Raw genomic sequence first — 26,570 nt, 5'->3', positions numbered from 1 at the left:
CATAGCAAAGGGTCTGAATACTTACGGAAATATGGTATTTCAGCTTATTTTTAATATACTTGCAAAAAATTTGAAAAACACGCTTTGTCATTATGGCAGTATTGTGTGTAGATTGCTGAGGATTTTTTGTTTTTGTTAATTTTAGAATAAGGCTGTAACATAACAAAATGTGGAAAAAGTCAAGGGGTCTGAATACTTTCCGAAGGCACTGTATTTCACATAGATACATTACAGGGTCTTATTTGTTTATGATCACAATCTATTCCAAACAATGAAATATATGACATACTGTTCAAAACAAGTTGATTATTTGATAATATAGCTTGATATGAAATGATCTATAAATACAGTATAATACTCTCTCAACAWACAGTAGCTTAGATATCTTTGGTTTTACCTTGTTACAATATCATCCACCATATCTGTATGATAACCCGATGACACACGTAACAGCAGTTGAACTTTGCATTTGACCTGGACAGCAAAAATAAATAAATAGTCCAAATTTGATTTGAATATACTTTCTTCATTTTCATCACAAGGCAAAATGTGATTGATACGGCATAAACAGYCTCACAGGTATTTGGTAAATATTGGTCKWAAAAAAAWAAAAAAAMAACAACTTCACTGATCAGTGTATATGGAATTCACCATTAAAGATTTATGTTGATTACATTCACTCTTTCAAGATYTGGGACCCACAACATTGCATTTTCTTCTGTACCGGTAGACTAAAAGTGCACATTACTTGATGCCAAAGGCACATTATTCAAATGAACAACTTTCAAAGTAAAGACAGTCCATCCCTTAACACCCCTCTGTACATAAGGCTTTCACTCAAGCCACTCAATACTACATAATTACATATTATAACTTTAATGGGATCTCTGCTCAAAACAAGAATTATTCTCTCCAAGAGTTTATTGCCGAAAATTGACTAACTGTACTTTCATTTTAATGAAAGGGAATACACCATCTTTGTATGCTTTTTCCAAACCAAAGACGATGGAAAACCTGGTTTCCTGTGGGAAAAAGGTATTCTGACCTCAAGTGGATCTCCTGGTTAATTAATTAACCTTAAATAGTACTGTGGTCAATGGTAGAGGTCGTAGGTCATAGGTAGMAGAGCAGTAGGCCTACAGGGCAGTGGAGTGGCAGACCTCTCCCAACTGATACTGTGCCTGAGGGGCAGGTAGACCCTGCTTGTCCTGGCCTCTGTAGTTGAGTTTGTGGAACTCGTTGGCGATGGCTGAGAGGGTCTTCCCTTTGGTCTCAGGCAGAACCAGGCCCACGTACAGAGCAGACAGGAAACAGACGCAGCGAATGGGACGAAGCAGAACTCACCCAGCTCACTCTGCAGAGAGAGAACAATAAAAACGTGTCAGTGTGGTGTGTGTGTGTGTGGGGGGGGGGGGGGGTCGTTCCACCAATTAGTTGCCTTTTGAGTATTGGAACTTGATGAAAAAAACGTTTTATTTCATCTAATTTTAACATTTTGTCATAAAGAGCACATGTTCAACTTAATAAAAACATGTTTTCCCATCTCAAGAGATTCAGTTAAAAAATGACTATAGTAAGTGCCTACTAAAGTAACAGGGTTGACCGTAACAGGGTTGACGACTTCATCTTTAAATCATACATAAATCCCCTTGTGAGAGGGGGACTGGAAGCTTGTTGTGTGCAACAGAGAGGGGCAATTGAATGCAAGCTTCACCCAAATGTTTATATTGTTAAAACATTTATATCTTGTCTATTGGYTTTATTGTTAACAGGGTTGATTTATAGATTATTCCATGTGGCCTATTTGAAGCGGCACTTATTTGATATAACAAGCTTTTAAAATGCAATATTTTTGCACAATTTCTACTTATATCAAAACCCTGTGTGTGTGTGTGTGCGTTTTTATTTATTTAATTAACCTTTATTTAACTAGGCAAGTCAGTTAAAAACAAATTCTTATTTACAATGATGGCCTACCCCGGCCAAACCCTAACCCAGATGACGCTGGGCCAATTGTGCGCCGCCCTAAGGGACTCCCAATCACTGCCGGTTGTGATAAAGCCTGGAATTGAACCAGGGTCTGTAGTGACGCCTCTAGCACTGAGATACAGTGCCTTAGACCGCTGCGCCACTCGGMAGCCGTGTGTGTGTTTTTCACTCACCACCAGGAATGGAAAGATCATCCCCATAATGAAAAGGTTGATCCACATCATTGAGCCAGCTATCATGTAGGCTGCTGGACGGGCAGTCTGGCTAAAGATCTCTGTAGGGAGGACCCCTGTCACTCCAGCTGTAGGCAAAGATAAACACAGACCGTACCAATACCGTCACCCTACTATAGATCATTTCCCATGAACATTCAAAAATGAGATGAGTGTACTTTATTAATCCCCAAGGAAAAATACAGCCATAGTTGAAATGAAATGAAATCACACTTTATTTGGACAGACCCTTATATATGATCTACAGATGCTCAAACTATCAACAAACTGTCAACTGCAGCTCTGTTGGAATCTCTGTAGTGTGTAGGATAAAATACTTAAATGCCAATGTAATTCCCCTCAATATTATCTAGTATTTCTAACTGACTGGTCTAATAATATTAACGCTAAATATGAATATTAAAGCTATTGAAAGGAAGAGACTGGCTCACCTGGGCCCATGCCAAAGCTGAGTATATAGGTGAAGATACAGCCTCATCAGCTAGACATCCACTCCACCTTTTGTGCTGTTACAGTAAACAAGAACTTAGTTAACAAGTTGAAAATAGATGATTTAGCAAGTTTTATTTAATTTTTTATTTCCACTTTATTAACCAGTAGGCTAGTGAGAACCGTCTCTCTTTACAACAGCGACTGGCCAAGAATAAGCAAAGCAGTTCGACACATACACACACACCAGAGTACACATGGAATAACAAACATACAGTCAATAATACAGTAGAAAAGTCTATATGCAGTGTGTGCAAATGAGGTAGGATAAGGGAGGTAAGGCAATAAATAGGCCATGGTGGCAAGTAATTACAATATAGCATTTAAACACTGGAAGGTAGATGTGCAGAAGATGAATGTGCAAGTAGAGATACTGGGTGCAAAGGAGCAAGTAAATGAATAAATACAGTATGGATGAGGTAGTTGGATGGGCTATTTACAGATGGGCTATGTACAGGTGCAGTGATCTGTGAGCTGCTCTGACAGCTGGTGTTAAAGTAGTGAGGGAGATGAGTCTCCAGCTTCAGTGATTTTTGCAGTTCGTTCCAGTCATTGGCAGCAGAAGAACTGTAAGGAAAGGCGGCCAAAGGAAGAATTGGCTTTGTGGGTGACCAGTGAGATATAACTGCTGGAGCGCGTGCTACGGGTGGGTGCTGCTATGGTGACCAGTGAGCTAGATAAGGCAGGGCTTTACCTAGCAGAGACTTGTAGATGCCTGGAGTCAGTGGGTTTGCGGCGAGTATGAAGCGAGGGCCAGCCAACGAGAGCGTACAGGTTGCAGTGTGGGTAGTATATGGGGCTTTGGTGACAAAACGGAATGGCACTTGATAGACTGCATCAATTTGTTGAGTAGAGTGTTGGAGCTATTTTGTAAATGACATCGCCGAAGTCGAGGATCGGTAGGATGGTCAGTTTACGAGGGTATGTTTGGCAGCATGAGTGAAGGATGCTTTGTTGCTAAATAGGAAGCCGATTCTAGAATAATTTTGGATTGGAGATGCTTAATGTGAGTATGGAAGGAGAGTTTACAGTCTAACCAGAATCTTAGGTATTTGTAGTTGTCCACATATTCTAGTCAGAACCGTCCAGAGTAGTGATGCTGGCTGGATGGGAAGCAGGTGCGGGCAGCGATCGGTTGAAGACTGCATTTAGTTTTACTTGCATTTAGAGCAGTTGGAGGCCAAGGAAGGAGAGTTGTATGGCATGAAGCTCATCTGGAGGTTAGTTAATCTCAGTGTCCAAGAAGGGCCAGAGGTATACAGAATGGTTTCGTCTGCGTAGAGGTGGATCAAGATAATCACCAGCAGCAAGAGCGACATCATTGATGTATACAGAGAAGAGAGTCAGCCCGAGAATTTAACCCTGTTGGCACCCCATAGAAACTGCCAGAGGTCCGGAACAAGGCCCTCCGATTTGACACTCGCAATCTCATCAGAGAAGTGTTGGTGAACTCGGCGAGGCAATTATCTGAGAAACCAAGGCATTGAGTCGTTGCCGATAAGAATGTGTGATTGTGGTTGTGGTGAATGTGGTGAGTCGAAAGCCTTGGCCAGGTCAATGAATACGGCTGCACGTAATGTGTCTTATCGATGGCGTTATGAATATTGTTAGGACTTGAGCGTGGCTGGGAGCACCCATGACCAGCTCTGAAACAGATTGCATAGCGGAGAGGTACGGTGGGATTCGAAATGGTTGGTAATCTGTTTGTTAACTTGGCTTTCGAAGACTTAGAAAGGCAGGATAGGATAGATATATAGGTCTGTAGCAGTTTGGGTCTAGAGCTGCTCCCTTTGAAGGGAGGGATGACCACGGCAGCTTTCCAATCTTTGGGAATCTCAAACGATACGAAAGAGAGGTTGAACAGGCTAGTAATAGGGGTTACAACAATTTCGGCATATTTTTAGAAGAGAGGGTCCAGTTGTCTAGCCCGGCTGATTTGTAGGGTCCAGATTGCAGCTCTTTCAGACATCCAGCTATCTGGATTGGGTGAAGGAGAAAATGGCGGAGGCTTGGGCGAGTTGCTGTGTGGGGGGGGCTGCGGCTTGACTCTCCTCCCCCGCCCCCTCCCCCTCCCCTTCCCCCCCACCCCCCCTGCCCTGCCCCCCTCCATTCTCCTGCTCCCGCCCCCTCTCCTCGCCCCTCTAACGCCCACCCCCTCCCTCCGGTCCCACCCCCGGCCCACGCCCCTTTCTCCCTCCTATCCGCTCTGCCTTGCCTCCTCCTCCTCCCCTCTCTCCCCTCCCCCGCTCCGCCCTCATCCTCGGTTATTTGCCCCTCCCCCCCGCCCCCCTCCTTCCCTCTCGCCACTCGACCCTCCTCCTGCGTCGGTCACTCCTCCCTCCCCCTCCCTGTCCAAAACTCATCTCCCTCCCCCCCCGTTCCCCCCCCACCGTCCCGCGCCATCCTCCCCCGCCCCCGCTTGATCGGGGCCCCCCTCTCCCCCCCCCTCTCTCCCCTCCTCCCTCCCTTCCCCCCGCCCCCTGCCCCCCTCTCCCCACCCTTCCCACCCCCCCCTCCTCCTCCCTCCCCCCTTCTCCGTCCCCCCCCCTCCCTCCCCTTAGGGCCCCCTACCCCCCCTAGCCACGTCGGGAAAGCAATGGCCAGCAGTAGAAAAAAAACGCTTATTGAAATTCTCACATATAGTGGATTCTATCGGTGGTGGCAGCTGTTTCCTAGCCTCAGTGCAGTGGGCAGCTGGGAGGAGGTGCTCAGATTCTCCATGGACTTTACAGTGTCCCAGAACTTTTTGATTTTGTGCTACAGGATGCAAATTTATGCTTGAAAAAGCTAGCCTTAGCTTTCCTAACTGCCTGTGTATATTGGTTCCCAACTTCCCTGAAAAGTTGCATATCACGGTGGCTATTCAATGCTAACGCCAAGTTAAAAAATATATATAAAAAATTAAGTAATTTTCCTGACAACTCAGTTCTATCTTGCTGAATCAATATCAGTCAAATTGAAAACATCTGACTTTCTTGCAGACCAAAGGCTGAGGTAATCACTGGTCCAAAAATAATTGAGCTAAATRGATGTTAATTCAAATGAGCACCACATAATACCACTGATTGAGTGGGCTTTTTAAGAGTGTCCTGTCGCCTTACAGATTTAGAATCTGAATTGAGCCAGTTTGCTACAGCAGGGAAATAATCCTGCAGCAAGAGGAAATGTGAATTATGATGTGGATTATKARTTTTTGTAGGGGTTGATACARTTTTCATTAGTGCAAATCAAGTCTGACATTTTAAAGTGGAAATTACAAACTCTAGAAGCCTTGAATACACTACAAGTTCACATTTTCTACTGTGCAGAAAAATTCTCAGCAACAAAAGGGTGATCAAATTAAGATCCTACAACTGTACCTGACTACACCCATCCAACCACCCGCTGCACCTACACATGCAAAGCACAAAGTAGAATCACCCCTCCTGGTGGATAGAGTGATGTGTTGTCACAACATGAAGTGGAATAAACAACAGTAGGTTCAAAAGGGTATGTTTCCTTTTCTGCCTGGTACACAGCAACCCAAGAATGACTGCAACGCAGATGCACCAAGTCAGACTGCCATCCTTCCATTAGGATGAGTACGTACGCACTTCAGAAGTAACAGAGTCCCAAAGGTCAACAAAACCAATGAAATTAGAGACTGGGACATGACTAGGACATGGCATTTCAGCCGCGTATCTCCATCATCTAGTTTCAGATCACCTTTTGATTTCCACTCGCACTTTTATTTTCTTACATTGACAGGGGAAGAGGATGACATAAGAAGGMAGAATACCTCAAAACACAGAGCTATCGTGAAGACAATGGCCCAGCCTGTCATTGAAACGTAGCCTCCCATCAAAAGAATCTTCCTGCCCTGTCGCTCAATCAGCAGGTTCTGAGGAGGATGCAAACAGGACAATGTATATTAAAATCATATCATTTTCAGCCCTGGGGTTAGCCGTAGAGAGGCGTTTCATCTTCTATTACGTCTCTGGTTACACCGAGGTGAGCAACGTTCTAATCCAAAACAGAATGCCAAGAAAAGCACTTTAACAGCTCTCAGAATGCAGAAACAATTTTGAAATGTAACTTTTCTTACAGAGTAACTTTTTCAAAGGTCTGGATTAAGGATTTAACGAGAGCGAGAGAGCGAGAGAGCGAGAGAGCGAGAGACACACACACAGGGGTAAAACAATCCCTACTTGCCTCTGGGGTGGTTAGTTAGTTACCAGTAGTTACACAACAGCCACATTATTACTCAGGAATACTCACACATATTATACAGGCTGTGAATTCACATGTACCAGTGCATATGGTGATATACTGGATCATATCCGGAGAGATCCCGGACTCTTTAAACACATAGTACGCATAGAAGTAGATCTGTTGGAGTGAAAAAGAGAACATCACATACACTGTACATACAGTAAGCGTACTGACAGAGCACAGTGGCTGCTGTTTCAGTTATGATATTTTTTTTTATAAAACTATGCTTTTTCTATCGTTTTTCATAAAATGAGTACCGTCCTTATCATGTACTGACAGACTGACTGAGCATTTCAAATCATTACATCAAATGACCAAATTGAAATTGTGTTGTTYATAAGCTGATTCAGCCGCAAAGCATTTAGCATATTACTGCTCTAATACCCAGTCAGCTCTCTCCCTAAGGCTTCCAGCTGCCAGCCCCCTGGTCRAAATAATCCCCTGATGAAAGAAAGGTACTGTAATTACACAGTCATCAGTTAGGGACTGTGAGACGTAGCATGAAGGKAACTAAGAGACTGCAGCAGCACTATTAACTTGGCATGGCCTTGGACTGACTACACCTCTTCATTAAACCCTATCTGAAATACAAACAACACACTCTCTTTCAAATAATCGTTTGGTGTCTCACATTGGGATTCGCTGGATAAGCAAATCACTACAGAWGGTCCAATCTCACGATGTTTGTCGCAGACAGACAGGTTGCGTAGCGAATGAGGAGAGACCCTACTCATTATAAGTTGCCACGGTCCCYCCCCTCTGGTCATTCTCCCTCTCTAAGCTCTCCTCAGCACGACTTGATCCCTGTCTCCCTGCTTAACTGTTCTGCAATGAACCGTGAGCTTTACGCTGCCGAACGTAGGACCTCAGCTTCTAGTTTTGAGTACTGTCCAAAAGTAAGGTTTTTGCTTTGAGTAGAATTCGTGCTTCGCCTTTTTCTACTTGCTCCAWGTCTCCGGTGGTAGCTAGCGTCACACGCCTAGCTACTGCAGGTAYCCTACTGGTTAGAGCGTTGGGCCAGTAACCGAAAGGTTGCTGGATCGAKTCCCCGAGCTGACAAGGCAAAAATCTGTCGTCCTGCGCCTGAGCAAGGCAGTTAACAAACTGTTCCCCGGGCGTCGAAGACATGGATGTCGATTAAGGCAGCCCCCCGCACCTCTCTGATTCAGAGGGGTTGGGTTAAATGCAGAAGATACATTTCAGTTGTACAACTGACTAGGTATCCCCCTTTCCTTTTCCCTTACTGAGACTTGGTTAGCTCACTGAAAAGCCAGCTCACCTCCACTAGCTCTTCATACCTGCCCAAATGGTAGAATTGCTAGCTTCCTCCTCTCGTCCAGTAAAACCTACGTTCATGCTCACTAACCCCGAGTCCTGTGTGCATTGTAAGGAGTTGCCAAGGACGAAAACTGTGTAGAGCATCCCCTCTTCGAGGCTCCTCACAGCCTRGCAGCCGCAACGAAGTCCCGCCCGCTGATTCTCTTGGAGGGAAGAAGGGGRGACCGACCTAGGGTTCTAGTAGCTGAGGTAAGAAGACACATTTTCAGTCCCCACCCAGTGTCTCAACACTTCCCTTTGTAATAAAAGTCTCTGTTGCATCCAAGCGTCTTGGTAAGTTAAAAAATAGAATAAAAGGGCAACTCCCCATTGCGCCGCCAGAGACTGAGTCATCAAACTTATGGGCAACTCGTCACAAGAGCAGAGAACTGGCGTGCATGCATATTCTAGCCCTGGGTCATGTTCACAGTTACAGAGGGGTACAAACTGCAGTTTGCTACGAAACCACTCGCTTTCAATGGAATTCTGGCAAGTGGCGACTCAGCTTGCATACTAGAGCAGGACGTCTCCTCTCTATTGAGCAAATGGGCAATCAGAGCTATAACGGCGGCAGAGTACTACTGCCTGTACTTATTGGGGGGGGGGGCACACATATAATAGAATACCTGGGTGTCAGACTGGACGCATAACCTCAGGGTCGTGTCAATGAGGAAGGTGGCNGGCGACGACAGATGCATCACTCACATGGTGGGGGGTGGGGGGGGCGCAGTTCACAAAGATAAGAGTGGTTAAACAGGTTGTGGTCCCCACAGCTCCGCCCCGCTCACATAAACTGTCTCGAAACTGATGACACAGTGTTCCTATCTACAAAACACTTTCTGCCTTATCTTTCCAAATTGTCACATCCTAGTCAGGACAGACAATACGACTGTGCTAGCATACATCAAAACGCCAGTACGGCCCTCACTCTCTGCATCTATACAAGTTCCTTTTTCAAATATTATTACGTGGAGCAGCGCACACCTCTTCTCAGTGGAGAACCAGATCTGGGAGAGATACGTTGGATCCAGCGTAGATCTCTTCGCGTTGCACAAAAGACGCACACTGCCCTCTGTTCTTTGCGCTGGCAGGAGACCAGGCGTGGATGAGCTGGCACACCCCTTATCCAGCGAATCCCAATGTGAGACACCCCACTCTATTATCAGAGAACTGGCGTTACGAAAGTAACCTTAAGTTATGTACTCCTCCCTAACTCCCGTAGCATTACAACTGTAAAGTACAACCACATGTCATCACCAGCAGCATGCATTTTTAACAAGGAAATGTAAACCRGTCTACGCACAGTATGAAATATTGATAGCTGATATCACATTTCTAATCAAGTTTGCTGTGAGAAGGAGGGGTCAGGAACACTGTGGCCAAAATTGTATCTGAGCTGGGTATGTTCTACTGTCAGAACAATGGGGTTCTTTAGAGGTAGGTAACTTTGATCCTAGAGAGAGAGAGTTCTCAGTCAGAAACCCCAGGACCAGAGAGAACCAAAACCCTGCTTACTCAAAACCAAACATCTGAGAAACCCAATAACTGTGGGGAGAAACCATGCTTACAATAACAATAGAAGTCTGCTGGCAGGAGTCTGCTTCTTACATCATTTGTAAGAGGGTAAATTAATAATAAAAGGACATTGCATCATCATTCACCACAGATATTATTTGTGATTTTATGCAACAAGTGGCCTACTTAATGCACTACAAATMAAGTTCCCTGTTGAAAAATACAGTTATTTAAAATTCTACATTTTAGTTCTAAGTTCTTATTTCCGAGTTTTTGTAGTAACTCACGGAGTCGTTGCCACAGAGTTGCATGGCGCTGCTGAGAGTGATGATAGAGATCACCTGCCAGCGCACATTACGGTCAGCGAACAGCTCCCAGGGTCTGCTGGGCCTCAGGCCTTTAGCCTCAGCCTGCTCCTGGAGGATCTCATCCAACTCTGATCTCTGGACCTCACAGCCACGCAGACGCCTCAGAGCTAACACACGCACACACAGACACATACATGTGGATGGGCAAAATGGATTTTGGAAATACAAAATGATGGCAAAGTACACAGACGCATATATAAGATTTAAAGACTACCCATCCCTGCTGACGCAGAGGCGGCACAATGAACATCAACAAAACCTGCTCATGCTTTTATTGTATATCTCTCTAACTCACATACAAGAGGAACAGAACGTGGACCATGATTTGGCTCTCCTCCTACCTACCATTGATACAGGCTTCCTTGTCCCCCCGGTCTATGAGGAGGTATCGAGGGCTTTCTGGGAACCAGGGGAGAGTGAGGAGCTGGATGAGGCCTGGGATGGCATTACTGGCCAGTAGGTATTGCCAACAGGGCTCACTGCCCAAGATCTCCCTGGAAACATGACAACATCAAGTGAAATACTGACTTAATTAAAACAGCAGTTATTTCCCCAAACAAATCACACAATCCATTGTAGTGCTAGATTTATGTGTAAGTAACACTAAATTGCAGGCTGATTTGGTAGCCTCTGAAAGCTCTGCTTGGATGTTTGTCTTTGTTTTATGTGTCGGTGTGTTGTATGTTGTCTACCTGAGGCCCACGACTTGTCCTAACACCACTCCAAACGCTGTGAAGATGGCTGACGACAGGGAAGCAGCCCCTCGCAGGTGCTTGGGAGCACTCTCACCAAAATACATGGGTTGCACATTCATACTGATCCCTGTGAAAGGAGTAGATCATCTCTCTACTGTCTATGGTTTCAGTTTCCTGCATCAAACATAATACTGTAATTGTACAGCTGTTTGTCTTATCTAGATCTACAATTTACATGTCATTGACATTTAAAGACCTAAGACAGCAKCAAACATACAACCAGTATTACACTTTTTTCTCTATACACAACGTACAAGTAATGCAGTCAGTTGCACAATGAGCATGGTTTGATGACATGAGAACCCCCATTTGAGAACCCTCTGGTTGAATATACAGTAGATACCAGCATTGATTCCAACCAGGACCCTGGAGATGATGATCATCTCAAAAGACTTGGCAGCTCTGCTGGTCAACGCTAGGAGTGAACTCAGCATCAAGAAGATATTATTCAACAGCATAGTCTTCTTCCTGTGGGAGCAACACAAGGGGGGCAGAGTAGAGTATAATATAGTGGAGTAGTGTAGAGTAGAGTCGAATTTAGTAGAATAGAGTGGAGACGAGTAGAATTTAGTAGAGTATTGTAGAGTAGAATTTAGTAGAGTACAGTAGAGCAGAATAGAGTAGAGTGGAGACAAGTAGAGTAGAACAGAGTAGAATTTAGTAGAGTAGAATAAAGTAGAGTGGAGACAAGTAGAGTAGAATAGAGTGGAGACGAGAAGAATAGAGTGAAGAAGAGTAGAGTAGAATTTAGTAGAGTAGTGGAGTGTACAGTAAAGTAGAATATAGTAGAGCAGTGTAGAGTATAGTACAATTTAATAGAGTAGTGTAGAATTTAGTAGTGTAGTGTAGAGTATAATAGAATAGAGTGGAGACAAGTAGGGCAGAGTGGAGGTGAGTATAGTAGAATAGAGTGGAGATTAATAAAGTAGTGGAGACTAGTAGAGTAGAATAGAGTGGAGATGAATAGAGTAGAGTGGAGACTAGTAGAGTAGAAAATAGTGTAGACGAGTAGATCCAAGTAAATCTTGAGTATCAATTAACTTATACTGTAGTAATGATGTTATAATTACATTTATGCAAATACTACTCTCTGTCCAGATATCATATATGCCCTGGCGCCAGCCTGCAAGGTTCAGTGTGCTCTTTCAGCCTTGAGAAACATAAACACCACCACATTGTTCATTGACTGACTCCACTGTGAAGAGAAAACATAAAGTAGCCTTGCTGTCTTCAGCGATACTGTGTATGCTCTCTTTGATGCAACCCCCTTTTACATCTGATCCATAAACAGATGAAAATTTGCTCATCAGTCACTAAACATTTCTCTTTGAGACATTATATCAATGATAGATCCCTGGTAATATTGAATTCTAAAGCACATAGTAAGCATTTCAGTGAGGGCCACATACCAAGGTTACCGCACATCCTTGTGTCAATATCTGACATTGACATTGCCTTGACATTGATGACATTACCTTCCAAAGGTTATGATCATGGATCCAGATATACAGTAATACATTATTACCTTCCAAAGGTTATGCTCATGGGTCCAGCTATAAGAGCTCCGGCCAGCCCTCCCAGGGAGTAGATGGACACAATGCAAGTCCAGACCAGAGTGACCTGGTAGTTCTTCAGCTGCACGTCCCAGCGCTCTCGAAATGTCTCGTTAACAAAGTTCTGAATGTACTGAAAGGAAAGGTCAAGTGTGGTCAAATACACTCACGTGAGCTTGTGCACACACACACACATACATACACACACAGATTGTATTTGTTTATTTGGATCCCCATTAGCTTTAGAAGAAGCAGCAGCTACTCTTCCTGGGGTCCAAAAACACACACACACACAGACACACAGACACATACAGGTGTGTCAAAATAACCTTACTATGGTGGGTGCGTTCATTATGGCAAGGTTGTAGCCATACTGAAGAGTGCCTCCAATGGCACATGACGTCACCATTAACATCAAGTTTAGATCATTGCCCTGTCAGTACAAACAAGTATTAATAAAAAATAAACAACAATGATGAAAGGTGAAATGATGAAAGATGAAAGGTTGTTCACTTTAATAAATATTGGAGATGTACACTAGTGCACAGTACTTAGCCACAGAGTATTGATTTACCTAAGAGAATTAGGAGAAAACTGTGTTATGCCCCCAGTCCTATATTTTCAGGTACTATTCGAAAAACAGGTAATGGGAACAACAGTGCACGAAAAGAAGAACATGCCAATAGTCAGAATAGTCTGACTAACTGGATAAATGTCAATAAACAAAAAAACACGTGCACATATTAAATTTTTCTAATGCATTTTTGTGACTATCATTATTTTCACATGGGAAAAAAAGTGCATTTTGCTAAAAATAAGTTTAACGCGACACCTAAATACAATACACGGTCCATAAAAATGTTTGCCTATTACGAAATAAAAACAAAATTACTGTACCTTCTTATCCACTCCAACATGCGACATAGCGAATCGAAAATTATATTTTGTATTATTAAGTAAAAATATAACAGCGGACCGTTTCAAGTCTTTGCAAAATCCTTGATTCATACAGGTTGCCAGGACGCTGTGCGCAGGACTGTGGACATCGCCGAACTCCCCAACCCCAACCAACTGAAATACTGTATAAGTACAGTATCCACTCCCCCTGCACGTGTGTGTGTCACGTTTCGTGTGACACCCAACTCCTGTTATGTTAAGGGAATGTTTAACCACTATATGAAATGTCAGGTTTATGTATAACGTTGACCTTCATGTGGGTGTTATCCTACTGCAGGTCTCATACAATATGTTGTTATCCTCATACAATACCTCAGATATGGAATATGGATCGCCTCCCACTGGGCAGAGACGTAAATTCAACCTGTACTCCACGCTGGTTCAACTGACGTGGAAACAACATTGAATCAACCAGTGTGTGCCCAGTTGCCTCAGATCAAATATGTAATGGCACTAGGCTATTCACCTGTCACGTCGCTCGAGTCATTTACCTATACTGTGGAATTTGTCTCATATCGTTCTCACAACATTGCGACATCATAATCCAAATGTTTGTATAGCAGTTTATTATTATATGCAACGTCTGTGCAGAATATCTGCCCAGTCTTTCTGGAAATCAACTTTCAGGCCGTTACAGGTGCGTGCAGCTTGCTTGCTCTAGTCCAGTCGCCAACGTCCGATAACGTCATGCTGTCTGTCGATTTACAAACGCTGGACCATGTCTGGAGTCATGCTCAAACCAGACCTATAGCCTATACTCTCATTATGGGGCTGCATCTTTACTTCAAACGCACGTTCTTGCGCAAATGTCCAATTGACATCAATTTATGACATGTTGATGTTTGTGTAACCTGTACGTCACCAAATGGAATTGAGGCATTTACTATCATCCTTCGTCATTGACTACTATGATCGGCCTCTTCAAATGTCGCTGTCTAGCCAGCAGATGGTGCTGAATTGTAAGCCTATAAATTACTGCATAGGATTAGTCTTCAATACAATACTTCCAAGGCACAACACAGTTCTAAAATAACAGGGTGGGTTGCACCAACATGAATTAACTCTTAAACTGTGTTAAATCAAGGTTTATCTATTAATCATGTTGCACAAAACTTTAAATCTAGTATGAAATTAGTCCCAGTTAGATGTAACCCTTCATCTAATTTTAAGTTTAATTTTCACTATGATTGTTTGTTGTCACTCTTGGCCACTATAGTGTACTATTCATTCTTGCCTGCCTTGAACACATTCAACTTTTAATTGATTAGCCCATCATGGACGGAATGGGTTTTTAGATGTTCTCTCATTAACTTCCAGGTGGTAAATTAATGTACACTTTATATACAAAAGTATGTGGACACCCCAGCCACACCRATTGCTGACAGGTGCATAAAATCGAGCAAAAGAMAACCATTGCGCTCTCCCAAAAGCTTGGCTCGTGCGTAAAAGCCACACATTTAGAAAAATTAAGAGTTTTAATGGGTTTGCTGTCAAAAATATGTTGCATAAAATGTACTTCATTATTCAATGTATTTCTTTTTACTGCATCAGGGATAGCGTACACAGACGTTCCGGCTTTACAGCCTTCTTCAGTCTACACACACAGCCATGCAATCTCCATAGACAAACACTGGAAGTAGAATGGCCTTACTGAAGAGCTCAGTGACTTTCAATGTGGCACTGTCATAGGATGCCACCTTTCCAACAAGTCAGTTCATCAATTTTTTTGCCATGTTAGAGCTGCCCCGGTCAACTATAAGTGCTGTTATTGTGAAGTGGAAACATCTAGGAGCAACAATGGCTCAGTCGTGAAGMGMTAGGCCACACAAGCTCCTAGAACGGMACCACCGAGTGCTGAAGCACGCAGCGCATAAAAATGGTCTGACCTTGGTTGCAACACTCACTACCAAGTTCCAATCTACCTCTGGAAGCAACGTCAGCACAATAATTATTTGTCTGGAGCTTCATGAAATGGGTTTCCAAGGCCGAGCAGCCGCACACAAGCCTAAGATCACCATGCGCAATGCCAAGCGTCGGCTGGAGTGGTGTAAAGCTCATCGCCATTGGACTCCGGAGCCGTGAAAACACGTTCTCTGGAGTGATGAATCACGCTTCACCATCTGGCAGTCCGACGGACGAATCTGGGTTTGGCGGATGCCAGGAGAATGCTACCTGCCCCAATGCATAGTGGCAACTGTAAAGCTTGGTGGAAGAGTGGGTCGGGCTAGTCCCCCTAGTTCCAGTGAAGGGAAGTCTTAATGCTACAGCATACAATGGCATTCTAGACAATTCTGTGATTCCAAATTTGTGGCAACAGTTTGGAGAAGGCCCTTTCCTGTTTCAGCATGACAATGTCCCGTGCACAAAGCAAGGTCCATACAGAAATGGTTTGTCGAGATCGGTGTGGAAGAACTTGACTGGCCTGCACAGAGCCCTGACTTCAACCCAAACACCTTTGGGATGAATTGGAACTGGATGAATTGGAACTCTGGCTGKAAGCCAGGCCTAATCGCCCAACATCAGAGCACAAACTCTAATGCTCTTGTGGCTGAATGGAAGCACATTTCCACAGCAATTTTCCAACGTGTAGTGGAATGCCTTCCCAGAAGAGAGGAGGCTGTTATAGCAGCAAAGGGGGACCAACTCCATATAATTGCKCATGATTTTGGAATGAGATGATTTTGGAATGAGATCCATGGGTGTTGTTGGATCAACATAAAGGGAGTGATTGCTCATCATCCTTTTATGTTTTATGCTGATTTGTGAAACCGTAATTGCCCTAGGCAGGCATAATCAGGCCTACAGAATTGAGCAATATGAAGTATGCATGAATTCTGGATAGCCCATCAGTACACCCACATATGGGTACACTAGACCTAGGCTATACAGGCACGGCTCATATGAAAGCCACCACAAATTGAAATATGAAAGCTGGTAACTTGAAGATTGAGTTATCATAATGAGATTCTTGTGATGGGAGTAATTCTACAACATTCCCTAAAAACAAGCTATTTTAGGCAACTAGAAGTGAGCCCGGCAGAGAGAGCAATATTGATTTCTCTCTCGCTCCCTCCTCAGGGGAAACCATTGAAAGGATTATGTGTGAGAGCGTTTATTTAGACTGTGGAGGAGAGTGGAATTGTTTAGCGCTTGGACTAAACGTATCCGTTTAAATTGAAGAGAAATTAATCGAAACAAAGTATTTGAAGACTTGTTAGTTGTTACGTTAAATTAATGATATATCAGACAAGGAAACTCAGCTTGCACATGGCACTGGAAATTAATCAAGTTGCCGAATAGCGACGCACTTGCATTTTTTTGCGAAATTTCTGAAGACGGTCAGTAGCCTATAGCCTAAGATACGCGGAAGGGGTTTTGTGATGGAAGAAGGATTTACTTAATTTTATACAAACACATTTCTCTCTCCTGACTGACCTATGCGAGCATATACAGATGGTTATAGACTTGAGCAAAGAACACTAGCATTTCGGAGGATTACCTTGACAAACATACAACCTTCATGATGAATCGGGCATTCTGGGATGTGATCTTTCTCATTACTGGTGAGTTCTATGAAGAAGACAAAACAACACAGTTGGTAAAATATTTGAAAGACTACAAGCGAAGTGGCAGAAAGTGGGAATGATTGTAAAATGTTGTATTGGCGGGGGTTAGTGTATTGGAATGTGTTATACCAGAAGGGTAAATGTCATTATGTCCTAATAGGGTTTGCGTCTGTGGACCTTTTTCCTTATAAATTAAGCCGCAACCAGGGGACCCATGGGGGCCTCAGTGAGTGTAAGGTTTCCCTGAAAAAGCGCGGGAAAATGTATAATTGAATTATAAAATGTAATCAGTAACCTCCATTTCCCCAATTTATCACATTTTAAGGAAGAGRATTATTTTAGTGAGCATCAGAAAGGAGAAAGTTGAGAACCCCAGGACTATAAACTAGCATACCCTACCTACTCTTACGCAGGAAGTCCGGTTTACAGTTTTGATTGTATATGACTCCAATTTGTGAATTATAACCATTGTCAGGCTCAGTGATATTTCAACATTTCTATGAGAAACAAAGATGGTACCAATGAGCCACCATTGATGTTTTATGTATGCTGCCAGTGCAGACCTATTCATAGGTTTCTAATGGCCTCATCCTTTTAGTAGGTGATACTTGACCCTGTTACTGTTATTGGCTGGTCAGTCACTCTTTGCGTCCCAAATGGTACCCTATTCCCTTGATCACGATTTACAGTTCCATTACATTATGCCTAAGTCATTGGTCTTCTGTATAGGGAGTTTTGCTAAGAGCCCCGACGCTTAATCGAAACATTAACACGCGTCACTTGCAGTATGGTTTTGGAAGCATAAGGACCCTTTTATTTCATATCAGCGAGAAATAATAATAATTTAAAAAAGGTTAAATTGATACACACCTTGATAGGGTTAGTGTTACCACACTGCCATATCTCCGCGTCACAGCGTTTGTTTACGGAAGACAAGAGGCAATCACCTGTGCTATCTAGCATGCGGCAAACACCTGTGTGTAAGCGTAACTCGGGAAGTGTAGGTCGAGTGTAGTTTTGTCGGGTGGACGCACCCAGGACCGAGTTTGAGAAATCCTGTCCTGCTTTGTGCACATCTTTTGACCAGGGCTCATAGGTCTCCGGGGTAAATCCATTTGAATTCAGACACTGTTTGACAGCATTCCTTTTGATTTAAACAGAACCTTCCATACATGAAGAAGTGATCAGAAAGTTACTTTTTGGACCTGAATGCCAAAACATTCAATAGATAAAGGTGCTCAAAGTTGACCCATTTTGCCTACCCCACCATTCCCTGAGACATCCATGTCTTCATCACTGGAAAAGATTAACGGTTGAGTTTGATAACTTACAAAAGCTTACATTTAAAATCTTACAAACAGTGTTGTCAAACTATTTTATTATTTCTTGAGAAAAAAAAAAGGTTCACATATGTTGCAGCTTAGACCATATTTCACAACATCTGAGGTTTTTGTGTTGTGTCTGCCATCAGTTGAGACACAACATGCTCTTGAATACAGGGTGGGTGTCATTTCAATCATAAAAAATGGATTTCCCTTAAGATCACTGCAATTTAGCTGCTACTTCATTTAAATTTAATTGAAATCATAACTTCTAATTACTACCACAAAGATGGTTGCCGGTCCACCCACCATCGAATGTCAACTTAAATTGTCATGTCTATTCTATCTATATTRCTATGATTTCAATACGTTTTCTATGGAGGATTGACAGTTTGAATTTAAAACAACAGATATTCCCATTCAAGTCAATATTCTCTGATGGGTGAATGTCCAAATATCTTTGGAAGTTGACATTTCACAACACAAAAACCATAGATTATMTAAAATAGGGTCTAAGCTACAACATATGTGAATATGAAAAACATCTGAGTTTAGGCGTTTTTAGATAAACCTTTTTTTTTTTAAGTACATTTTCACAGAAATGATAAAATACMTTACCCTGTTTGCAAGCTTTTAAATGATATCATTCTCAACCATTTTATATTTTCCAGTGAAGAAGACATGGATGTCTCAGGTATGGTGGGGTATGCAACATGGGTAAACTTTGAGCACCTTCTATCTCCTTGAATGTTTTCGCATTCATGTTCAAAAAGTAACTTTCTGAGCACTTCAACAATGGGCAAATATGTATGGAAGGTTTCGTTCAAATCGAAAGGGGTGCTGTCAAAAATTGATTAAATTCAAATTGATTTTACCCTCTTGTCAAAAGTAGTGCACTATGCACGGAATAGGGTGCCATTTGTGACGCAGCCTGCCTTGACACAGCATTCCTCCACCGTCTCTCTCTCTGGACTTTGTACCTTGTCACACTCAGTGTCCTTAGCAACATCAGGGACGTCACCCACTGACTGACTGATGAAATGCTCAGTAGTTCTCCTCTCCTTCKTAACCAACTGACACTGATTAACCTGTGTTATATGAGCAGTGTGTTTTCAACCATTATTTGAATTGAACCGGAGAATGAAGCTCTAATTTGATACTCAGCACTTTCATTGTCATTGTCTGATATCTCCACATCACTGAATCTCGTCTCTCATTGGCTGCCTTACAGAATTCTAATTGTGTGATCGGTCTATATTAAGACTATCCCAGCTTAGTCCCATTACAGACCCATTGTAGTGTGTCCATCCTTTCATCCCATTGTCATTCTTGAAATACGCAACACAAGCTGGTAAGAGGAAATCCAAACATAATGACAAATGGGAAAGTTGTGTGAGAGTTATGAGTACAGCACATGCCTCAGGATTCAACCCTCGATGGGCCCAATGCAACAGAAAAAGGGAAAGTGGCTAATTAAGGCCAAGAACTAGAAATAAGATATAACACCATTTCAGTGCAATATGTGGTTAAGATCTCCTGGCAAGAGGGACAGACGAGTCAGGTGGACACCCTATGCTCCCAAGTGGGCCAAGAGTTTTAAGTTAAGTAAGTCTGATATGTTAACATATAGTGGTTTGGCAACGGAAAACAAAAATGTGTGTCCTTAGGTAGTACCTTCATTTCAGTCAGCTTCTGTCTACTGAATAGGACTCTGGTTGATCAGTGYGGACATAATTCATATTGGGATCCATGAGTTGGGAGATGAGTTCTATTTTAAGAGCAACAAGTCATTTGTAGACAGCTTGTTTCTCTGATTCAGTCAACTAAGTCACTTTGGATGAGAGCTGTTAGGTACCCCCCAAAAATGTAATAATTATACTGAACAAAAATATAAATGCAACATGTAAAGTGTTGGTCCCATGTTTCATGAGCTGAAATAAAAAATCTCATACATTTTCCATATGCACAAAAACCTTATTTCTCTCAAATGTTGTGTACAAATTTGTTTACATRCCTGTTAGTGAGCATTTCTCCTTTGCCAAGATAATCCATTCATCTGACAGGTGTGGCATATCAAGAACCTGATTAAGCAGCATGATCATTACCTTATGCTGGGGACAGTAAAATGCCACTCTAAAATGTGCAGTTTTGTCACACAACACAATGCCACAGATGTCTCAAGTTTTGAGGGGGCTTGCAATTGGCATTCTGACTGCAGGAATGTCCACCAGAGGTGTTGCCAGAGAATTTTATGTTAATTTCTCTACTCTAAGCCACCRCCAACGTCGTTTTAGATGMAACCCATGTATTTGATACTATTCCACTCCAGCCATTACAACAAGCCTGTCCTCCCTAGTTAAGGTGCCACCAACCTCCTATGCATTAGACATGGCAAAATGTATAGAATTGCAAGGAAATTAGCTTTAAAACTGCAATATTTTCTCTGCACCATTGACAAAACTCGTAGAATTGCAGGGGGGATGTTCCCCAATACAAACTGGAAGGGGGTGCCTGAGTGGAAAGGTTTAGGAACCCCAGGCCTAGTGGGATCTTCTTCAATGTCCCAACAGTTTCTTTATCTGATCATGATTTAAAATCAGTACCGATTTGTATACCTAYGCATTTCATCTGTTTCTTTTAACAGGGTCCCTCTTTACCTATGGAACCGGACATGATAATTCTACTATTGCTACTAATTCTACTATGACCACCACCCCTCCTGTGATTACTACCGCTGTAAACATTATGATCTTTTCTACCACTACCAGCACCATTACCACAACCAACCTTTCAGTTAAAAGTAAGTGTGTGTGTGTGTTCGTGTGTGTATGTGTGTCTCTTCAGGTGACTGACAGTCTAAATATGAATGCCTCTATAAAACCTCTCTACAGGGTGCTCCAGAGAATCTTTCACCTCTTCAGACTCATTGACTGGTGCCAAAGTTAATTCAAGGCTTCTCTAGTGAAGAGTCAGATGGCAACATAAAATGCCTTACAAAAGTGGACACATACAGACACTGTGCTGCACATGAATGAATTAGTTGAATTTTTATATGAATCTAGTCCTCTGTTTGGATAGAAAGTAGCCAGTGTGGTAGTTGTCAGACAACGCTAAAATAAAAATCCTATATCTTTATTCCCAGGCGACCACCGATCACATTTCAGTCATTATCTGTGAGTCACCACAAAATCCAGAAATGCCCTAATGGCATTTTGACCATAGGGGGCCATTTGGGATGCTGCCAGAGGGGCTGAGGAGTAGTTGGGGCAGATACCTAAGGGGAGAACAGAGAGCTTTTTACAGGCTCTGAAAGAGAGAGAGGAGAAGGGACAATGCATGTAGGCTGGAATCCAACCGGCCATTTACCAATGGAATGGAGTGTGTGACGGTCGGCTGTAATGCAGCCGTCTATCTCTCTGTTCATCCTCCCTCTCTCTCTCTTACTCACTCCCTCTTTCTCTGAATGCCACATTGTGGCATCTGTTTTGGCTGCCTGAGAAAAGATACTCAAACTTTTGTTTGGGCCAGTCCAGTTGGAATTTGGAACTCATTGTACAGTTGATGAGTAAGAAATTCGTCCAGACTCTGTAATTTGGTTACTGTGTTCCTCCTGAGTCTTGACCCCTTCAGCTCATTCCAATGTTCATTTATTTCAGGAGATTCATTCTGTTATTCCAGCATCGTTTGCCCATAATAAATCACGTTTGATTGGATGTAAAGGAAAGAGGCAGGAGAGGGATGGGGGCCTGTGTCTGAAAAGGTTACTAGCTGTCAAATCCTTGCCTCCGTCCTTATTTCCTGAAGTCCTCTCAAAGCTCAATGGAGGAGAGGTCTGAAGAAGGGACCTTTTTGATCTTCTCCTCAAATGCACTTTGAGAGTAATTCAGAAATCAAAGGAGGAAGCAAGGATTTGACGGGTATCTTTTCAGACAAAGCCCTGGAAAGAAAAGGGTGAGGATTTTACTCCTTGGCTTCAGGGATGTGCTTTCTCCAGACTTCTAATGGGTTTGATGATGGACAGACTTGTTGTCTGCTGTGRCGTGGCACTGGGGATTTGATTGGGGTTTAACTTGTCCCTTTGCATGCGACACATCTTAATGCATGGTTGTCCCTCGGAGGGCCTTGTCCCTGACATAAGCCATGACAAAACCCAAGTCACTCAGAGGTAACAAAAGAAGTACAGAGCCTTCAGAAAGTATTCACTCCCCTTGACTTATTCCACATTTTGTTGTGTTACCGCCTGAATTCAAAATGGATTAAATAAAWYWWWWTCTCACCCATCTACACACTTTACCCCATAATGACAAAGTGAAAATAGGTTTTTAGAAAGTGTTGATCATTTATTGAAAATGAAATACCAAAATAACTTATTTACATAAGTATTCACACCCCTGAGTCAATACATGTTAGAATCACCTTTGGCAGAATTACAGCTGAGTCTTTCTGGGTAGGTCTCTGGGAGTATTGCACATCTGGATTGTACAATATTTGCCCATTTTATTATTATTTTWAAATTCTTAAAGCTCTGTCAAATTGGTTGTTCATTGCTAGACGACCATTTTCAAGTCTTGCCATAGATTTTCAAGCAGATTTACATTGGAAGAACCTCCCTGGTCTTTGTGGTTGAATCTGTGTTTGAAATTCACAGCTCGACTGAGGAATCTTACAGATAATTGTATGTGTGGGGTACAGGGCTGAGGTACTCAAAAATCATGTTAAACACTATTWTTGCACACAGAGTGAGTCCATGCAACTTATTATGTGACTTGGTAAGAACATTTTTACTCCTGAACTTATTTAGGCTTGCAATAACAAAGGGGTTGAATACTTACTGACTCAAGCTTTTTAGTTTAAATGAATTTGTAAAAATGTCTATAACATAATTCTACTTTGACATTATGGGGTATTGTCTGTAGGCCAGTGACAAATGTAATCAATTTTAAAATCAGGCTGTAAGGCAACAAAATGTGTAAAAAGTCAAGGGTGTGAATACTTTCTGAAGCACTGTAKGTTTCCTCTGCCTCAGGGCCTTGAAAAATGTCCATATGTATCTCCTGTCTCTGACTCAGAGTTTGTGGCAGCAGCTGTTCGATCACACTTCGATGACTGTCCTGACTCGCACAGCCACTTCTGTTTCCATGGCACCTGTCGTTTCCTGATTCTGGAGGAGACGCCTGCATGTGTGTAAGTTCAACTTCCTGTCCTGTGGTGCAGAAAATGCAAGGATCTCTCTCTCTCTCGTCCCACAGTCGTCATTATTTCAATATCCAATGAGTCATTGTGTTACTCTGTCTGTATGGGAAATTGTTATTCAATAGTCATGAACTTGTGACCTGTCCTTGCTGGTGTGCAGTCACAACATAGCATATGTCCTAATTATTATATTTTGAGTGGTCCATCTCCAGTTATTAGGAGTTATCGAGAGTTTTTGTTGGGTAACCCACCCAGTGTTAATGTCTGTGACTGACGGTTGAACAGCGCTTTCACGCTCCTCAGAACAATATGTGTTTAGGATCTGTTATGCCAGTGCTCTGTTTGTACACGGATTCGCTGCAGTTCATAGAGCTGGTCTAAGCATGATGCAAATTGCACTGGCTTATGGAATTAGAGAYCGGCAGTTCACTTCTATCTGACTGAGCAGAGTAGAGAACTCCCTCCAGGATTAGGCTCTTTACTAAATAGCTTTTTAGTAGTGAATCCTTGAGACCATTTGTTTGGCATGTTCATAATACGAAGGGTATTGTGTGGTTGTTTATCTGATGCAGAATAGTTTTGCAGACTGATCTTCACTACTACCTAATATTCCTAAAACTTAGGCCTACTAATTCTACTTCAACCATATATTTATAGATGTTATTTATTGCTGTGGTCTCTCCATTGCAAATGGAGTCTGTGAATTTGTCAAACACCCCTGAAGGAACAAGTCCATGTTGCTGTATGAAGTCTGATGTCCTTTCTCCTCTCCATGTTGCACAGGTGTCACCAAGGCTTTGTAGGGATGCGATGCGAGCACGCCGACCTGCTGGCCGTGGTGGCCACCAATCACAGGCAACAGACAGTTGCCACGGCGCTAGTGCTGTGTGTGATTGGCTGTGTCTTGACGATGCTGCTCTGTACACTTTTACAGTAAGTACATCATGTTATATCTTGATTCTGGTCAATTGGAAGAACACAAGTGAACAGAAATGTCACCATGACACTGCCCCGGTCACTGAACCTACATACTTGATTGTGTAGACATCGGCGTCATCACATAGTTGATTAACCAATCCTACTGCCCATGCTACCATGATTTTGTTCATAAAGTAAGATTAAACCCTGCACTTATACTGATAGTGTGTATAAAGGTTAATGAATGTGTTCACCCAAAATCATCTGTAATTGAAACATGTCCTCTCTCCCAGTTGCTGGTGGAGGCGGGATGGTTTGGGGCGGAGGCACAGACTCCACTGTGCCCCAGAGAAACAAGGCAGTAGGCTGAAGGGCCGAGGTCCCTGCTGTCACTCTGAAASTGGTACAGACTTCCTTTTTAACTTTTGCCTAGTTTGTGTTTCACATTCCAAACTATCATCAAGTTTGAAATTGGAAACTACAGGGGTGTATTCATTACATCTTGCAATGGAAACCAAAAGGAAGCAAGCGGAACGAAATGGTAGGGACCTACCTGAATTTGTCCAACAGAAACTCTCGTTTTTGTTGCAAAACTTTTTCTGTTTGGAGTAAACTGTTTCTGTTGTAAAACGTTTAAACGGTACAAAGAATACACCCTAGGGGTTCTAATTATGATAATCGGTAAGGGGTCTTTTTGTAATCGACAGGAGAAGGTAGCWATGAGCCCTTAAGGTAGGTTTAATAGCCTACTGTGTCCTAGCTGCTGAAGCATACTGAAGCTTTTCGCTGTGCATTTAGGACCCATCTGGTTTGATCGTGACGTTATTAGAGGCTCATGCTGTCAGACCTAATGTATAGGAACCATTGAGGTGTTGCTGACACTGTTGTAGCTAATTGATTGTTTCCTTTCCTTAACATCCATTGACATGAAGATCTCACTTGTGGAGCTACTCTAGCTCTTCTAAAGGGTTATGAGAACACTACACTGAGATCATAAAGACAGCAAAATACAGTCTTGACCATATCAGAACAGGATTCTCTATAGATCTATTAGTTACAGTGAATCTTTTCAAATATATGCTTACTACTGTACTCGACCACACCCTATATGAACTTTGAATGTTCTTGGCTTGTGTTTTTTGTGATGTACACACRAATAACATGATCACACCCAGACCGCAATGTCAATCAAATGATAAACTACTTTCCTCGATAGATACTGTAGTTAGATGCTTGAAAGACTCAGTAAATACAGTGTTCTCTCTTAACCAGCAGTGGCATGCTATGGGTCTATCCGATGCTTATGCAAACCCAGGACCAATATTTCCTTAACGTCTGCCCCCTCGTGTAAGTTTCATATATCATGTAGAAATATGGACTTCTTCAGAAACAAATTTTTGATTATAAAGGTACTTTTCTGATTTAATTAAATGAAATTTTCTGTTTCTACTTTGTCCTCTGTCAGATCACGTCCCTTATTCAGAAGGTACCATTGGGGCTGTGTTTTGTTGTCGATCCTATTTTAGATGGTCTAGACTATAGACTCTAGCTCTGTTTCGTGGGATAGTGTGTGTTTTTTTTTGTAGTCCTGATCTGAGGCTATACATACAATTGCTGGAAACTGATCTCTCGTTTTAAAAGAGGGATCAGACAATTGTCATGGAATCATCCCCAAACCTTATGTGCARTGAGTAGAACGTAGAGTGACTTTGAGCTTGACTTCCAAGTCTCCATACCACATTGTCATCGTGGAAGTTTCTACAAAATGGGTTGATTTCATTTCCTTATTTTCTGAAACCTTTTTTTATCTTATCATTTCCCCTCAGTGGTTTGAGAGAGAAAACGCTGCTTGGAACGCCAGGGATTTTCACGATGGGCTGCCTTCTCTTCCCATTTGTCCATTCAACCCTAATGCCTGCTGGGACTACTATGGACTACACACAAGATGGAATCAGACACCCTGGCTAATAACATCCTCACAAGACTGAAAGGGGTATCTTTATTACCAGACCAAGGGAAGTTGAATGTCATATTTGATGTCATATTCTCAACAGACCGCGATTTACAGAACATCAGCACACTTGGAATACTGTGATCTCACTACTGTTGTAATGCATGGAGAGAAGAGAGGGAAACTGACCTGT

General features: G+C 42.5%; 2 protein-coding genes across 2 annotated transcripts; one reads left to right on the top strand and one right to left on the bottom strand.

The window, feature by feature from the left end:
* Positions 1-505: 505 nt before the first annotated feature.
* On the bottom strand, positions 506-13,515 carry LOC111964015 (solute carrier family 2, facilitated glucose transporter member 11-like). The gene is given in 14 exon segments (XM_070443693.1): positions 506-1,318; positions 1,321-1,354; positions 2,163-2,290; positions 2,654-2,720; positions 6,081-6,095; positions 6,490-6,591; positions 6,969-7,079; positions 10,082-10,269; positions 10,508-10,656; positions 10,855-10,984; positions 11,261-11,385; positions 12,443-12,603; positions 12,805-12,903; positions 13,368-13,515. Coding segments are annotated over 14 exon segments (1,602 nt in total). The 5' UTR covers positions 13,479-13,515; the 3' UTR covers positions 506-1,136.
* A 3,049-nt stretch (positions 13,516-16,564) lies between these two features.
* LOC111963590 (protransforming growth factor alpha-like) lies at positions 16,565-24,445 on the top strand. Its single transcript, XM_023987151.2, has 4 exons — positions 16,565-16,990; positions 20,960-21,115; positions 23,385-23,499; positions 24,292-24,445. The coding sequence occupies exons 1-4, from the start codon at positions 16,948-16,950 to the stop codon at positions 24,443-24,445; spliced, it is 468 nt and encodes a 155-aa protein (XP_023842919.1). The 5' UTR covers positions 16,565-16,947.
* The last annotated feature ends 2,125 nt before the right edge of the window (positions 24,446-26,570 follow it).

The sequence above is a fragment of the Salvelinus sp. IW2-2015 genome, linkage group LG1 (genome assembly GCF_002910315.2).
Source record: "Salvelinus sp. IW2-2015 linkage group LG1, ASM291031v2, whole genome shotgun sequence".
NCBI classification, from domain to species: domain Eukaryota; kingdom Metazoa; phylum Chordata; class Actinopteri; order Salmoniformes; family Salmonidae; genus Salvelinus; species Salvelinus sp. IW2-2015.
Note: the sequence above shows the minus strand (reverse complement) of the source record. Positions and strands in the feature narration are given on the sequence as shown.